This window comes from Perna viridis, chromosome 15, assembly GCF_037379345.1.
Source record: "Perna viridis isolate PV_CMFRI_1.1 ecotype Kerala chromosome 15, ASM3737934v1, whole genome shotgun sequence".
Taxonomy (NCBI): domain Eukaryota; kingdom Metazoa; phylum Mollusca; class Bivalvia; order Mytilida; family Mytilidae; genus Perna; species Perna viridis.
In genome coordinates, this window is record NC_142459.1 from 7,760,000 (window position 1) to 7,776,625 (window position 16,626).

Here is a 16,626-nt window from a genome sequence, read left to right on the forward strand (position 1 = left end):
TAGTCCCATCCTCTTTAAGAATTTGCATTTTGACATAGAGACGACTTTTTCTAAGATCGATGTAATCATTTCCCGCTCCGGAGACCACAATTTCAATTGGTGTAGATTCATTGATGAAATTTGAAATTGGCCGTTCTTCGGTATAAGTAACTTTATCGATTGCAACTTGATTAGGTGGTGATGCAAAAATAAAGAGTTCCATAGGTTGTCCAATTTCCTAATTATCTTCACTCAAAAAAGCCATCCTTTTTATCTTTTTTGTTTCTTAACACTAGATTGATTCCACACGCTATCGTAAAAATCTTTACCTATTTTCCTTTTTCGAGAGTTTTTAATTTTCTTCGTCTTATCTGTCTTAGATGTTGACGGTTTGTGTGATTTTTTTACTTTGAGCTTCTTCTTTTTTCTCTTTTTTATACGATTGGGTACCTTAACGTGATGTTTTTTCTCTTCCTTGATGTTTTTTAATTCCGAGGTCGCCCTTTCTTCTGCGGCAGCAACAGGTGATACCATAGTTGTGTTAACAGGATTAGTTTCAGTGTCGATTGCGTTTGGATTCACTGGAATCATATAAGAATGTCTGAAACGGCCGTGTAGTCCTCGTCCACCTTGATTTTTAAATCGTCTGTACTGGTATGGGTTAAATTTATTTTTAGCCATGTTTTTGTAAAATCTTTCCCAGATGAGTGGGTCGGTCACGAAAGTTTGACTGTTCATCTCATAGCACAAAAGGAAATTTCTTAAAGTGAAGTGTTACGGTCACTCTCCCTTTGAGAAATGAAGCATCTTGTCCTTTATTATCTTTGATATAAATATGGATATGTTGTATTCCTCCCAGTCTTACAGGTATGTAATAGGGATTATCGTAAATGACGTTGTTTTGCTTTACGTTGTCGAAAAATATTCTTCTCAGTAATAGCTGTTCATTATTTCCTATAAAACTATCCTGACATATGTCTGAAAAAATGTACAATTCTGAAGGTTGACCTCCATCATCTGGTTCAGCTATGCTGAATTCGGTAAGAGCCACCACCCAGTAACCATCATATTGTATGGGTCGGTTTAATTTTATTCTGAAATTGAATGGTTTCTTATCTGAAAATAAATCTTTTGCGTCCTCTGATGATGCAACTACTCTGAGACTCATTTTTTCGTTAAATGACCTAAAACCCTTGTACACCTTTATTTTATGTCTTTGATTGACTTCTTGATAATCCAAGAATTAAATTTAGACGGCCAACCTAACCATTTCACCAATACTTGTTCCTTTCCAGCAGCCCCGTGCAGGTCCGGGTGTTAAAAGAATAGGCCTGCAGCAGCGCTAAGCTTGTCGTATAAGGCGACTAAATAGTGCTCAGAAACCTAGCCGGGGGCTAGGCGCTCTGCCCACAGAGCAACTGGGATGTGTGCCCCAGGTGGTGGAATGGGGTACCCCTGGCGTGTTACATGCTGGGGTTGTCAGGCTATAATACGGAAAACCTGACCGCAAACCATAGTGGTGCACCGTGTTGGGAAAGAAGCCACGTTCCTCGCACGTTAAAGAACCCTGCTGTGGTATTCGATAGGAGTAGGAACCTTTGCGCTCCGCCACAGGAGGCTAAATTGCCCGACCTTACCCATCTCCCCCTTTTTCCAGTGGTAATCAAAATTTGTCGACCCTATTATCCTTGTGACCCATCCTTTCTTTTTTTTCATTTCATGTTCATTTTATCATCCATTTCATGTTCATTGTCTGAATATAGCTGAAATATTGCTGCTCGGACGTTAAACCCCAACAAACAAACAAACAAACAAGTTCCTTTCCAGCAAATCTTCGTTTCTTCATAATCTTTTCTATTTTATACATTTTTGAATTGGATTTGTCTATCTTTTGTAACTCATATCGATAAAATGTACCTTTGACCTCATCGCCTATCATATCCTTCAATTTATATATATCTTGATTATCTCTTTTCATTCTTTTAGATATTTTGAAGTATTCCAATGTCCAATTTTCTTGATATCCCTTTTCGAATGTTCTTTTCAGCTGTGAAATTCTGACAAGATCTCCTAACTTGAAATTGTAAAACTCTTTTTTCTTTTTCTTCTTTAATTTTACACTGCCTGTTTGTTTTGTTCTCTTTTTCCTGACAAGGTATTGAACGTATCTCATTTCGTCTTCATTGGTTTTTGTCACAGATGCCGGTGTTGCACCTCCCAAAGATTGATGCGGTGTGTTGTTGTAGCTATGAACTAATTTCTGAAGAACATCGATATATTTGTATGTTTGTTTTTCCATGAAGTAAGAAAAAATTTTCGCTTTCAAAGATTTAATGACTCTTTCTGCATAATTACTCTTGATTTGAGAATTATGTGTGTAAAATACGTTATTTTTTTCTGTTTTCAAGTATTTCGTTACGTTCGATTTAAATTCACCTCCTTGATCAAAACGGATCGTTTTTGGTTTCCTGACGCCTTCTGTAAAAATTGATTTCAAGGCCACAGCTACTGTTTCACTTTTTTTTATCTTTTAAAGGTCTGACTATCAGATATCTGGAAAATATATCGATTAAAATCAATACGAATTTAATTCCATTGTTATATTTTGAAACATTTTCCATTGACATTAAATCACCGTCCCACTGGGCATTAAAACCTGAAACAATAACTCTGTTTCTTTTAAAGTTCTTCCTCGCAGGTTTTTGAACACTGTATGTATCATTCTTGGATAGAATTTTTTTTTAATGCCCCTCTGCTGATGTTATATTTGCCTTCCTTACGGATAACTTTCATTAATTTATCTCGTCCGGCAAATGCTGCAGGATGACCAGGATCAGTCCAAATTTTTTTTACGTACTCTTCTTTTTGTTTCTCTGTGATTATTATTAGTTTATTGTTGTGTTTTTTTTTTCTTAAAGTTGTGTTCTACCACTCTGGTTAATATTTGTATCAATGACCATTACCGTATTGAAGTACGAATTTATATGCCTGTAACATAAACATAACTACTTCTATATATAAAATTCATGTTGTACCAATCTATGTCAATAACCATTGCCGTATTATAGATAGATAAAAAAGAAAACATAACTACATCAACATAGACATATTTCTTTTAATATTTTTCTATACAAAGTATACAGGTTTCTTACAACATGGCGAGCATCCTTGAATATCATAATTCAGAACAGTTTACATATATATAATTGTTATTAACAGTCACTTTTGTCCATATCGTTCATTTTGATTCTCCCGTATTTGGAAACAGCATTGCACTCATGATTTGAAGGTTTCCTTCTTGATTTTGACTTATTTCTTCCTCTTCTTTTTCTTGAAAGGGGTAACATTCAGAACAACTCATCATTTCCAATTCATTGTTGTGGGTTTCTTCCTCTTCTTTTTCTTGAAAGGGGTAACATTCAGAACAACTCATCATTTCCAATTCATTGTTGTGGGTTTCCTCGCAAATGGCAGCGGTAGTCAGTTCTGGCACAAAGTCTGTCATTATTGTCATCACATCACAAAGCTTTTGCCATTTGACATTGTTTAAAGGTATTCCACGCTTCGTTGCAACTGGTTTTTCTGAGTCTTCAGGTTTCCAGAAGTGTCTGATATCAACAGTTGAGTATTTAGAATTCAGTGTAACATATACACCTCCACCTAAATGAATAAGTTCTTCATCTACCTGCTCCCCTTCCAAACACAGTTTGAAAACATTGTTAATGAAATCCTTTTGCTTCTTCAATAATAACCATCTTGATAATGTGACCGATACACCTTGTCTGGTTGGATACTTTTTACCTGCCAATGTTATATAATTACGAATGTTAATATAAATCTGCCCCTTGTGATCTTTGGCTACGACATGGCAGTCTCCCTGTAATTCTATCATGCATCTCCCCATAGCAACTTTGTCTAAATCAGCATCTTCTACATTGATGTGTTCCATGTCTTTTTGCTTTATTTCACTTATGTTCTTTAGTAAATTTGCTTGACCTGCCTTTACTAAAGCCATTCTCAGGTGATGTAATGATGCATTCTTTGATTGACCTATCATGTTGAATAGCTTTTGTGCTTTCAAACTTTTAGATGTACATTTCAGGAGATCGTCTCTTTGATCTTTATCAATAACTTTCCTGATTGTCAAATGGTGTGCGATTTGATCTGTATCCATTATTGTTATTAAAGCATCACGGGCATTTTCTAGCACTTCAACCACTTTTGTTAACCTGTGATGCTCTTCTTTAGCAGATTCTTCTGTTGGATGGTTTCCACAAACGTTTTTATATTTACCACCAGCTGTATAATTGAAGAAGTCGTGAGATATTTCCTCGGAATAACAACCACATCGATATCTAGCCATGTTTCTTTCAAAACCCATTCAGTTGTTTACACACAATATCTGATATATGTTCCTAATCCATGCCATCTTGTATTAATATAGTTTTTTTATTCACGGTCTATGATTTTAGAAAAAGGTGCTGCATATGTAGGATACATAATACATGGAGGTTGAGGAATACCTTAGACCAAAAAGTAGTGACGCTGCAATAATTGTAGTTTAATATTTTAGGAGATAAGCAACCCCATAGAATGGGTATTATATGAATTACAAAATTTGTAGATGAAGATGTGGGGGTTATAAGTATATATGGTAGAGGTTATATAGGGTTATAACTATATATGGTAGAGATTATATACATGTTGGGTTACTTGGACCCCCTTTACAACTTAAGGGGGGTTATAATCCGGTTGAAAATATGGGGGTTATAATTGTGAAGATGGGAGACGAGGAACTGTTGGGTTACTTAGACCCCCTTTACACCTTAATGGGGGTTATAATTCGGTTGAAAATATGGGGGTTATAATTGTGAAGATGGGAGACAAGGAACCCCTTATAGTAGTCTTGTGTCCCATCCCTTTTTCATTTCATCATCGCCCCGTGCAGGTCCGGGTGTTAAAAGAATAGGCCTGCAGCAGCGCTAAGCTTGTCGTAAAAGGCGACTAAATAGTGCTCAGAAACCTAGCCGGGGGCTAGGCGCTCTGCCCACAGAGCAACTGGGATGTGTGCCTCAGGTGGTGGAATGGGGTACCCCTGGTGTGTTTACATGCTGGGGTTGTCAGGCTATAATACGGAAAACCTGACCGCAAACCATAGTGTTGCACCGTGTTGGGAAAGATGCCACGTTCCTCGCACGTTAAAAAACCCTGCTGTGGTATTCGATAGAAGTATGAACCTTTGCGCTCCGCAACAGGAGGCTAAATTGCCCGACCTTGCCCATCTCCCCTTTTTCCAGTGGTAATCAAAGTTTGTCGACCCTATTATCCTTGTGACCCATCCTTTTTTTTATTTCATGTTCATTTTATCATCAATTTCATGTTCATTGTCTGAATATAGCTGAAATATTGCTGCTCGGACGTTAAACCCCAACAAACAAACAAACAAACGTTAATGAACCCTACAGTGGTATTCTCCGGGAGTAGGAACCATTGGGCTCCGCCATAGAAGGCTAAATTGCCCGACCCTACCCACATCTCCCTATTTCCAGTGGCAATCAAAAATTATTGACCCCATTGTCCTTGTGTCCCATCCCTTTTTCATTTCATCATCGCCCCGTGCAGGTCCGGGTGTCAAAAGAATAGGCCTGCAGCAGCGCTAAGCTTGTCGTAAAAGGCGACTAAATAGTGCTCAGACACCTAGCCGGGGGCTAGGCGCTCTGTCCACAGAGCAACTGGGATGTGTGCCCCAGGTGGTGGAATGGGGTACCCATGGTATGTTACATGCTGGGGTTGTCTGGCTATAATACGGAAACCTGACCGCAAACCATAGTGTTGCACCGTGTTGGGAAAGATGCCACGTTCCTCGCACGTTAAAGAACCCTGCTGTGGTATTCGATAGGAGTAGAAACCTGTGCGCTCCGCCACAGGAGGCTAAATTGCCCGACCTTACCCATCCCCCCTTTTTCCAGTGGCAATCAAAATTTGTCGACCCTATTATCCTTGTGACCCATTCTTTTCTTTTATCATTTATCATTTATTTTTTATCATCATTTCATGCTCATTTTATCACCAATTTCATGTTCATCGTCTGAATATAGCAGAAATATTGCTGCTCGGACGTTAAACGTTAAACAAACAAACAAACAATCAACTCAGATATTATTTTGACTGCGCCAATATATTTGATTTGTTCGAGACCGTTTCATCTAAAAACAGCCCCGTGCAGGTTCGGGTGTTAAAAGAATAGGCCTGCAGCAGCGCTAAGCTTGTCGTATAAGGCGACTAAATTGTGCTCAGAAACCTAGCCGGGGGCTAGGCGCTCTGCCCACAGAGCAACTGGGATGTGTGCCCCAGGTGGTGGAATGGGGTACCCCTGGCGTGTTACATGCTGGGGTTGTCAGGCTATAATACGGAAAACCTGACCGCAAACCATAGTGGTGCACCGTGTTGGGAAAGATGCCACGTTCCTCGCACGTTAAAGAACCCTGCTGTGGTATTCGATAGGAGTAGGAACCTTTGCGCTCCGCCACAGGAGGCTAAATTGCCCGACCTTACCCATCCCCCCCTTTTTCCAGTGGCAATCTAAATTTGTCGACCCTATTGTCCTTGTGTCCCAACCTTTTTTTTTCATTTCATGTTCATTTTATCATCCATTTCATGTTCATCGTCTGAATATAGCTGAAATATTGCTGCTCGGACGTTAAACCCCAACAAACAAACAAACAAACATCTAAAAACATGATCGATTTCTTGCGGGACATCCGTTTATTTAATAAAATCTAAATTGGATACCTTCCTTGATTTTTCAATAATTTCAATGTTTTATCGAAGTTATGTTTCTATATGTATTTTATGTCTTAGGTTCACCTTTTATGTACCTTTTTATATGTAAATAGCTGTTTGTTTTAATTTCATTATTTTATGAAGAGACTTTGATCTTGCTTTTAATATTTTCCTTGCATTAAATGTTCTTGCCGTGATATGGCCCTGGTCGCCGAAACGGCAATAAACAACAACAATCAATCAATCGTTCATCAATCCGGGTCGGGCAATCGCAAAGAGCAAGTGGTCATGACTAGATGCCGCATTGGACATTCTAGATTCACACATGGCCATTTGCTTGTTGGTGATCCTCCACCTGAGTGTATCCCATGTGATTGCCCTTTCTCTATCAAACATGTTCTTCTAGATTGTGTGGATTTTGCCAACACCAGGCAAAATTATTTTGACTGCGCCAATATGTTTGATTTGTTCAAGACCGTTTCATCTAAAAACATTATCGATTTCTTGCGGGACATCGGTTTATTTAATAAAATCTAAATTAGATACCTTCCTTGATGTTTCAATACTTTAAATGTTTTATCGAAGTTATATTTCTATATGTATTTTATGTCTGAAGTTCACCTTTTATGTACCTTTTTATATGTAAATAGCTGCTTGTTTTAATTTCATTATTTTATGAAGAGACTTCGATCTTGCTTTTAATATTTTCCTTGGATTAAATGTTCTTGCCGTGATATGGCCCTAGTTGCCGAAACGACATTAAAAGATAACAATCAATCAATCAATCAAAGGGTCCAAAAAGTCGACAAGTTCCCTAAGAGTCTCTTGAAGTTTCAATCTGAATATCTGTGACTGAGTCTGGCACGGATAATAACTCCAAGACGCGTACACTGACTGCTACGTTTATTACAATAGTAGAAGCGAGGATCACAGAATATACAACAGGTTCCGAATATATACTATTCACTTATATAAGACATATCCTTAATTCAATGTACATCTGGACATAAACATCCCGTGTGTCCAGTTAACCTGCCTTGCGTATGATTTACTGACCCATTTATTATTATTATTATTATTTGTGTATAATTAATTATTTTGTATGTGCCGTTGCTTACACTTTAATTGTTTAGCTGAAATATTGCTGCTCGGACGTTAAACCCCAACAAACAAACAAACAATTAATATGGCAATTAACAATGAGATACCTGCATACCCACAATTTGGAATTTGAAAACTAGTATCAATTGTTTGTAAATCTTTTAACTGATTGATTAAATTCGCCATTGGTATGGTTTCCATATGTTGCAATGTGTTAGGAAGCTCATCAATAAAATTAGGCAACGCTAAATGAAAAGGGTGATATATTGTGAATTCAGACACATTGTAAATTTCAATTAATCTTTTGAATGGTTGTGAACTTTGAAAACGGTCTTCACCCTTGTAATATGGTAAAAGTGTTAAAGAATCACTATTAGCAGAACAAGAAGTTTGAAACTTTACTAATCCAATCGGTGGATTTATTCTTGTGGTAGATAATTGGGAAGGATGACGACAAACTACAGAGAGTCTTAATCATTTTTGTGTGGCTATTACCCAAAGACCTTCCCGTATGTGATCTGCCATAGGTAGATGTTTGTTTGTTGGGGTTTAACGTCCGAGCAGCAATATTTCAGCTATATTCAGACAATGAACATGAAATGGATGATAAAATGAACATGAAATGACAAAAAAAAAGGATGGGTCACAAGGATAATAGAGTCGAAAAATTTTGATTTTGAAAAGGGGGATGGGTAAGGTCGGGCAATTTAGCCTCCTGTGGCGGAGCGCAAAGGTTCCTACTCCTATCGATTACCACAGCAGGGTTCTTTAACGTGTGAGGAACGTGGCATCTTTCCCAACACGGTGCACCACTATGGTTTGCGGTCAGGTTTTCCGTATTATAGCCTGACAACCCCAGCATGTAACACGCCAGGGGTACCCCATTCCACCACCTGGGGCACACATCCCAGTTGTTCTGTGGGCAGAGCGCCTAGCCCCCGGCTAGGTTTCTGAGCACTATTTAGTCGCCTTATACGACAAGCTTAGCGCTGCTGCAGGCCTATTCTTTTAACACCCGGACCTGCACGGGGCGCCATAGGTAGAATCGAATTAGGATAAATGAGTGTTTGGCAACGTGTATTTAAGATATTTTTGTTTTTCATGAAAAGAGTAATGATACATGTCTTACATAAGTTTACTGGGTAGACTGGACTTTTGATGTTGCAAAATCCGACTAATGGATTGGAACACTGTTTTAATTCATCTGTTTGTTGGGGTTTAACGTCCGAGCAGCAATATTTCAGCTATATTCAGACAATGAACATGAAATAGATGATAAAATGAACATGAAATGAAAAAAAGAAAGGATGGGTCACAAGGATAATAGGGTCGACAAATTTTGATTGCCACTGGAAAAAGGGGGGATGGGTAAGGTCGGGCAATTTAGCCTCCTGTGGCGGAGCGCAAAGGTTCCTACTCCTATCGAATACCACAGCAGGGTTCTTTAACGTGCGAGGAACGTGGCATCTTTCCCAACACGGTGCACCACTATGGTTTGCGGTCAGGTTTTCCGTATTATAGCCTGACAACCCCAGCATGTAACACGCCAGGGGTACCCCATTCCATCACATGGGGCACACACCCCATTTGCTCTGTGGGCAGAGCGCCTAGCCCCCGGCTAGGTCTCTGAGCACTATTTAGTCGCCTTATACGACAAGCTTAGCGCTGCTGCAGGCTTATTCTTTTAACACCCGGACTTGCACGGGGCATGATTCAAAAGCTTACAAATGGCCATTTGCTTGTTGGTGATCCTCCACCTGAGTGTATCCTATGTGATTGCCCTTTCTCTATCAAACATGTTCTTCTAGATTGTGTGGATTTTGCCAACATCAGGCAAAATTATTTTGACTGCGCCAATATATTTGATTTGTTCAAGACCGTTTCATCTAAAAACATGATCGATTTCTTGCGGTACATTGGTTTATTTAATAAAATCTAAATTTCAATATTTTAAATGTTTTATCGAAGTTATGTTTCTATATGTATTTTATGTCTTAGGTTCACCTTTTATGTACCTTTTTATATGTAAATAGCTGTTTGTTTTAATTTCATTATTTTATGAAGAGACTTTGATCTTGCTTTTAATATTTTCCTTACATTAAATGTTCTTGCCGTGATATGGCCCTGGTCGCCGAAACGGCAATAAACAGCAACAATCAATCAATCAATCAAAGGAATATATGGACTTATTCACTAAGCACGTGTAGTAAATGCCGCAGCCCACATACATGGCACTGACAATAAATAGTACATGGAGTCCAAATACATGGCGCTGACAATAAATACATGCAGCCCAAATACATGGCACTGACAGATAAAACTTGTAGCCTAAATACATGGCACTGAAAATAAAAAATACTTGCAGCCCAAATACATGACATTGAAAATAAATAATATTGGCAATCCAAATACATGGTGCTGACTATAATCAATATTTGCAGCCTAAATACATGGCATTGACAATAAATACAGCTTTAAAACTCGCAGCTCAAATACATGGCACTGACAATAAATAATAATTGCAGTCCAAAAGACATAACACTGACTGTAAATAATACGTGGCATTCCAAATTCATGGCACTGACAATAAATAAGAATTGCGGTTCAAATACCCGCCACTGACAAAAAACCAAAATAATACAATGTATGCACAGCCCAAATACATGGCACTGATCATAAATACATACATGTATGTATTAGTATTGTCATATATGCTGTCGTTCATTTTGTATTTTTTTTTTTACGACACAGCACTTAAATAAATATTATCAGTGAACAAGTCAGGCAAGTCCTTGAATTGGCATAAATAGAAACATGTGTAAACAATGGATGTGACTATAACCATAGTCTTCTTATTTAGAACACCACATACCTGTTTATCAAAAAAACACGAGATAACTGTGTATTCAGGTTAAAGTCAAGGTAAAGAAAATATCAGACTGTGACACAAGAAACTGAAAAAAAAAGAGAATCAAATTAGTTGTACAGTAAAGCAACTACAGGTGTAAGTTGCCGTGGCACGATGTACATATAAGGTTGATGCATCACTGCATGTTTGTAGGTTCTTATGTATAATTGGTTTTTAACGAGTTATTGTAAGAGGTATACCCACATCTACCTACATGTATACGTATGCATATTTGTAATAACTGGACATAAGTATGCATCTCTCGTCAATTTATATATTGTATGAGAGCAAGACTGTATGCATAAATAGAATGTTAAAAAATAGAAACATATATGAGTTGTGTGTATTATATGCACTGAAATACTCAATGTACAAGTATAATCATTGCAAGTAAAACATACCTGGTTAGTCACTACTGTAAAAAGCCAGTTGCCTTAACATTCAAAAGGCACATAATAAAACTATACAATCTGTACAGTACATTGAACCATGTAGAATGATGTACAATAAAAAATACATGTATCAAGCTCAACGAAAAAACAGCTACACCAAGATGGACTGAAAAAGAGCAAGCAAACAAGTATTAAAACTATAGTTGGAAAAGCATTGGATAAAAACAAGGATAACCCAATAGAATTAAATATAGAAATATGACATAAAATGGAATGGTACGTACAGGTACATTTGGTACTACTGTTAGTGTCAACAAGGGATGAATAAAACGGATCACAATCCTGTACATATATTGCATATACAGTGTACTTACATGTACCTGTACCATTACTGTACATACACGTAGGCTACATGAACCATTAAGTTACTGCGTAGAAACATATGTCTGATTTAAGTTACATTTAATACATAAGATTGTAGGACTAACAAGTTAAACATATATACATACATGCAGCCAATTAAATTAGTTGTAAAGCATGCAAAATTGAAAGCCGAATACTCCGGTAGAACTTTTTCTGTCCAATGAATGATAAATGTGTCCCGTCCCGTAGAAAAATCGGCAACGGACTATGTATCAAACGAAGATGTTTCCAAAACAAGAAAAAGCAGTCTGAAGTATGCTCCAACATTACAGAAATCATGTTGTTCATTATATTACGGCGGAACTCATAAAGTTCAGCACATATATTTCGTGGTGAAAGTCGAGGAAAGAGTTCACACGTGACTACCGCTTTAACTGAACGAAATTGTCCTATTTTCTCGCCGAAATCCACGATTCTACAAGCTATAGTCTCTGGACCTACGTTCGTTTCGCAAACGTCATTGCCTCCTATTTGTAAAATAACCACATCAGGCCGAAACTCTTCGAGCTTCTCATGCAAACGAAAATCGTGTAACAAACTAGCAACAGTTGCGCCTCCAACTCCATAATACTGTACCACACATTGATCCAGATTTAAATTAGAATGCAAGTCATGTCGTTCGTGAACATTGTTCTGTAAACGGCGAATAAAACTATGTCCAATTATTAAAACTGTCGTCCTTGATCCCATAATGAAAATCCAATGTTTGTAAAGAAACCCACGCACAAGAAAATTTCGAAATGGCGGATATTGATTTCCGATTATTCTGTAAATAAAAGCAATTTTAGATAAATTACCTCCAAATCTATCCACACAATACCTGTAAAAGTGATCCAGATATCAAATCTTCATAATATCCACTGATTATAGACATTAAATATACAAATGCGGTGTGAAAATCGTAAATCGATCCTCCTTTCTCTTACACAAGTTAGCGTGGTTACCAGATGATATTTCTAACTGACCAATCGTAGAGGATTCCAATGAGGCTCCAAAGGGGAGACTCAACTTTTACTTCTAATAAGGCTCCAAAAGGGAGACTCTATGAATACTAGCAGTCATGATAAAAGTTTGCATCCGTTTGCATAAAGTTTGTTATTAAAATAACTTGTATATATGTAAATAGCTGTTTGTTTTAATTTCATTATTTTATGAAGAGACTTTGATCTTGCTTTTAATATTTTCCTTGCATTAAATGTTCTTGCCGTGATATGGCCCTGGTCGCCGAAACGGCAATAAACAACAACAATCAATCAATCATACACCAGCAAATCTGTCAAACTTCCGAATATTTCGAGCAAAAGCTCGACATACATGTAAACAAGCCAGACGAACCTCTTGGAAAAATTTTGTTTCTAGTATTAAATCTCACACTCCCCTCAATAAAGTATGGAATTTTATTAGAAAAGTAAAAGGAAAAAATTAGAATTCCTCAGTGAAACACCTTAAAGATGGTAATACCACTCTAACCACCGAAAAAGATATCGCCAATAAGCTAGCTGAAACATTCGCTAAACATTCATCCTCAACTAACTACAAACCGGATTTTCAAAAAATTAAATCATCTGCAGAAAAGACAAAATTAAACTTCAAGTCAAATAATGCTGAATCCTACAACTCTCAATTTTCTATAGAGGAACTAAAATCGTCACTGGCTAAAGCCCACGATACAGCTAGTGGGCTAGATAATATTCACTATCAACTTTTGAAACATCTTCCTGATCCATCTCTACATACACTTCTTGCGTTCATGAACGAGATATGGGCTTCTGGTAACGTTCTGTCCATCTGGAAAACGGCTTCAGTAGTCCCTATTCCAAAACCAGGAAAAGATCATACGGATCCTTCAAATTATCGCCCGATCGCATTGACAAGCTGCGTCTGCAAGACAATGGAACGAATGGTCAATGATCGCCTTGTGTGGTTCCTTGAGAAGCACAACTTACTCACTAATATTCAGTGTGGTTTTAGGCAAGGCAGAAGTACTCGTGACCACTTAGTCCGGTTGGAAACGCTCATCAGAAATGCATTTGCTAAAAATGAACATGTTGTGTCGGTCTTTTTCGATTTAGAGAAAGCCTATTACACGACGTGGAAATATGGTATTTTAAAAGACATATTTGATATGGGGTTGAAAGGAAGACTTCCTCTGTTCTTGTCTAATTTTTTGTCAGATCGTCATTTTAATGTGAGGGTAAATTCGACTTTTTCTGAGGAGAAGGAACAGGAAATGGGAGCTCCCCAGGGAAGTATTCTTTCTGTCACTCTCTTCAGTATTAAAATTAATAGTTTAGCCCAAGTTTTGAAGGACAATATTGACGGTTCCTTGTATGTAGACGACTTTTTGATCTGCTACAGGGGACAAAATATGAGTAATATTGAAAGGCAGTTACAACTTTGCCTCAAAAGAATTGAGAAATGGGCTTTGGAGAATGGGTTCAAGTTTTCTACATCTAAAACTGTTGGTATGCACTTTTTTCGAAAGCGAAAGCTGCATCCGGCCAAGATCTCTTTTTTAATGGTAATAAAGTCAAAATAGTAGAAGAAACAAAATTCCTTGGATTACTTTTTGATAGTAAACTTTCTTTTCTTCCCCATATCAAATTACTTAACTTTAGGTGTCTTAAGGCACTAGATATTTTAAAAATGGTGTCCAGTACCGATTGGGGTGCTGATACCTCAATTTTATTAAATTTATATAGATCTTTGATTATGGATCTATTGTTTATGGTTCCACCAAAAAATCTTACCTTAAAATTTAGACGCTGTTCACCACCAGGGGTTGCGACTTTGCCTTGGTGCCTTCAGAACCTCTCCCATTGAGAGCCTTTATGCCGAGGCAAATGAACCATCCCTTGGAGACAGACGTTTGAAATTAGGTCTTCAATATGTAAGTAAACTTATGGCCTACCCAGATAGCCCTGCCTACGACTGTGTCATTAATCCTATTTATGTCGACATTTATCGAAAACATGAAAGCAAAAGCCCTCCTTTTGGAATTCGAATAAAACCTCATTTGGAAGCAATTCATCTGGAGACCAATGCAGTGACACCTGTTGTTACTTCGAAATGCCCTCCATGGGAGCTTCCACACCCTTCTTTCATTTTTGATCTGCGTGAATATAAAAAGTCCGATACCAATCCTTTATTTTTACAACAAAAATTTTCTGAAATTAAAGCAAATTATCCAGATTTTTCGACGATGTATACAGATGGCTCAAAAGATGGCGATAGCGTTGCATGTGCTGCTGTCCATGGTGACAGAACTGTAACTGAACGGTTGCCATCAAGCGCTTCCATATTCACAGCTGAGGCTCGAGCCATATTGTTAGCACTTAAATTGATTACTCAATCTAATCTGTCACAGTTTATTATTTGTTCTGACTCTTTGAGCTGTCTTTTGGCAATTAAGAATCACAAACTGAAAAACACTCTAATCTTACAAATTTTATATTTTATTCATCGACTTCGGGAATTTGATATAGAGGTTGTTTTTCTCAGGGTACCCAGTCATGTTGGTATTCAGGGTAATTCAGTTGTAGACAGGGTTGCCAAGAAGGCATTAAATGAAATAATAAAGGACGTTAGTTTGCCATACACCGATTTTAAACCGTTAATAAGGAAATATATTTTAAAGATGTGGCAGGACCGATGGGACGGTCTTGAACACAACAAACTCAATTCCATAAAACCCGATCTAGGCGTTCATCAATCCGGGTCGGGCAATCGCAAAGAGCAAGTGGTCATGACTAGATGCCGCATTGGACATTCTAGATTTACACATGGCCATTTGCTTGTTGGTGATCCTCCACCTGAGTGTATCCCATGTGATTGCCCTTTCTCTATCAAACATGTTCTTCTAGATTGTGTGGATTTTGTCAACACCAGGCAAAATTATTTTGACTGCGCCAATATGTTTGATTTGTTCAAGACCGTTTCATCTAAAAACATTATCGATTTCTTGCGGGACATCGGTTTATTTGATAAAACCTAAATTAGATACCTTCCTTGATTTTTCAATATTTTAAATGTTTTATCGAAGTTATGTTTCGATATGAATTTTGTGTCTTAGGTTCACCTTTTATGTACCTTTTTATATGTAAATAGCTGCTTGTTTTAATTTCATTATTTTATGAAGAGACTTTGATCTTGCTTTTAATATTTCCACTTCATTCAATGTTCTTGCCGTGATATGGCCCTAGTCGCCGAAACGGCATTAAAAGAAAACAATCAATCAATCAATCAGCTACAATAAAGTTATTTTGAACGCTATTTTTTGCTTTGCCAGTTAACAGATCGTCTCTCAATTTAACAATGGTCTGATCTTTCGCTTGCTCAGCTTTCAAATCTATTGTATCCAACTCGTCAGAACGATTACTATCATGACTAAAATCTAGATTTTGCGTATCAAATGTGGCAAACTGTTTTGGCTCAAAATGATTAGAATTCAAAGTATTCACTTGAAAAGCATTATCACTTATATCGAGTTCCTGATAGTTCTCATTACTATCAACAGCAGCGCTATCTGCGGGCAACCGTGAAAGAAAACCCGCCACTAAATTGTTTTTGCCTGCAATATATTCAATTGTACAATTGTAACTAGAAATAAAAGTAGCCCAGAGCTGAATGCGCTTGTTTTGAATGGGTGAGTCAAACATATAACGCAACGGTTGATGGTCTGTTCGAATAACAAATTTTGCCCCATGCAAATAATGATCCAATTTTTGTAAAGCATAAAATATACTGAAACTTTCTTTTTCAATGGTACTGTATCTAACCTGGGATTCATTTAATTTGTGTGATAAAAAATATATGGGTTTCTCAAGCATTTGTCCATTTGGCATCTCGACTAACTGAGATAAAACTCTCCCTACACAATGTTTGCTTGCGTCAGTTGTGAGTATAAAATCTTTTGACAAATCTGGGTGATTTAACAATGGAACTGCGCATATCTTGGACTTTAATAAATCAAAAGCTGTTTGTTGTTCTTCAGACCATACAAACTTTACGTTTTTCTTGGTTAGTTCAACAAGAGGAATA

General features: G+C 37.4%; 1 protein-coding gene and 1 long non-coding RNA gene across 2 annotated transcripts; both read right to left on the reverse strand.

Annotated features, from left to right (window-relative positions):
- Positions 1-2,815: 2,815 nt before the first annotated feature.
- Positions 2,816-4,432, reverse strand: LOC148596780 (uncharacterized). Its single transcript, XM_088564081.1, has 2 exons — positions 3,409-4,432; positions 2,816-3,366 (listed from the first exon to the last, which is right to left on the reverse strand). Exons 1-2 carry the CDS (start codon positions 4,358-4,360, stop codon positions 3,218-3,220), a joined length of 1,101 nt encoding a protein of 366 aa, XP_088420207.1. The 5' UTR covers positions 4,361-4,432; the 3' UTR covers positions 2,816-3,217.
- A 6,236-nt stretch (positions 4,433-10,668) lies between these two features.
- LOC148596781 (uncharacterized) lies at positions 10,669-12,546 on the reverse strand. Its single transcript, XR_015919217.1, has 3 exons — positions 11,673-12,546; positions 11,173-11,329; positions 10,669-10,817 (listed from the first exon to the last, which is right to left on the reverse strand). It is a non-coding gene; the product is annotated as an uncharacterized LOC148596781 (long non-coding RNA).
- Between the last annotated feature and the right edge of the window lie 4,080 nt (positions 12,547-16,626).

Excerpts from the sequence above, each read along its gene's own strand:
- LOC148596780 (XM_088564081.1), bottom strand. The coding sequence starts at position 4,360 with ATGGGTTTTGAAAGAAACATGGCTAGATATCGATGTGGTTGTTATTCC. Across the intron at positions 3,367-3,408 it reads CAATGAATTGGAAATGATGA|AAACCCACAACAATGAATTG; the intron begins GTTGTTCTGAAT and ends AAGAAGAGGAAG.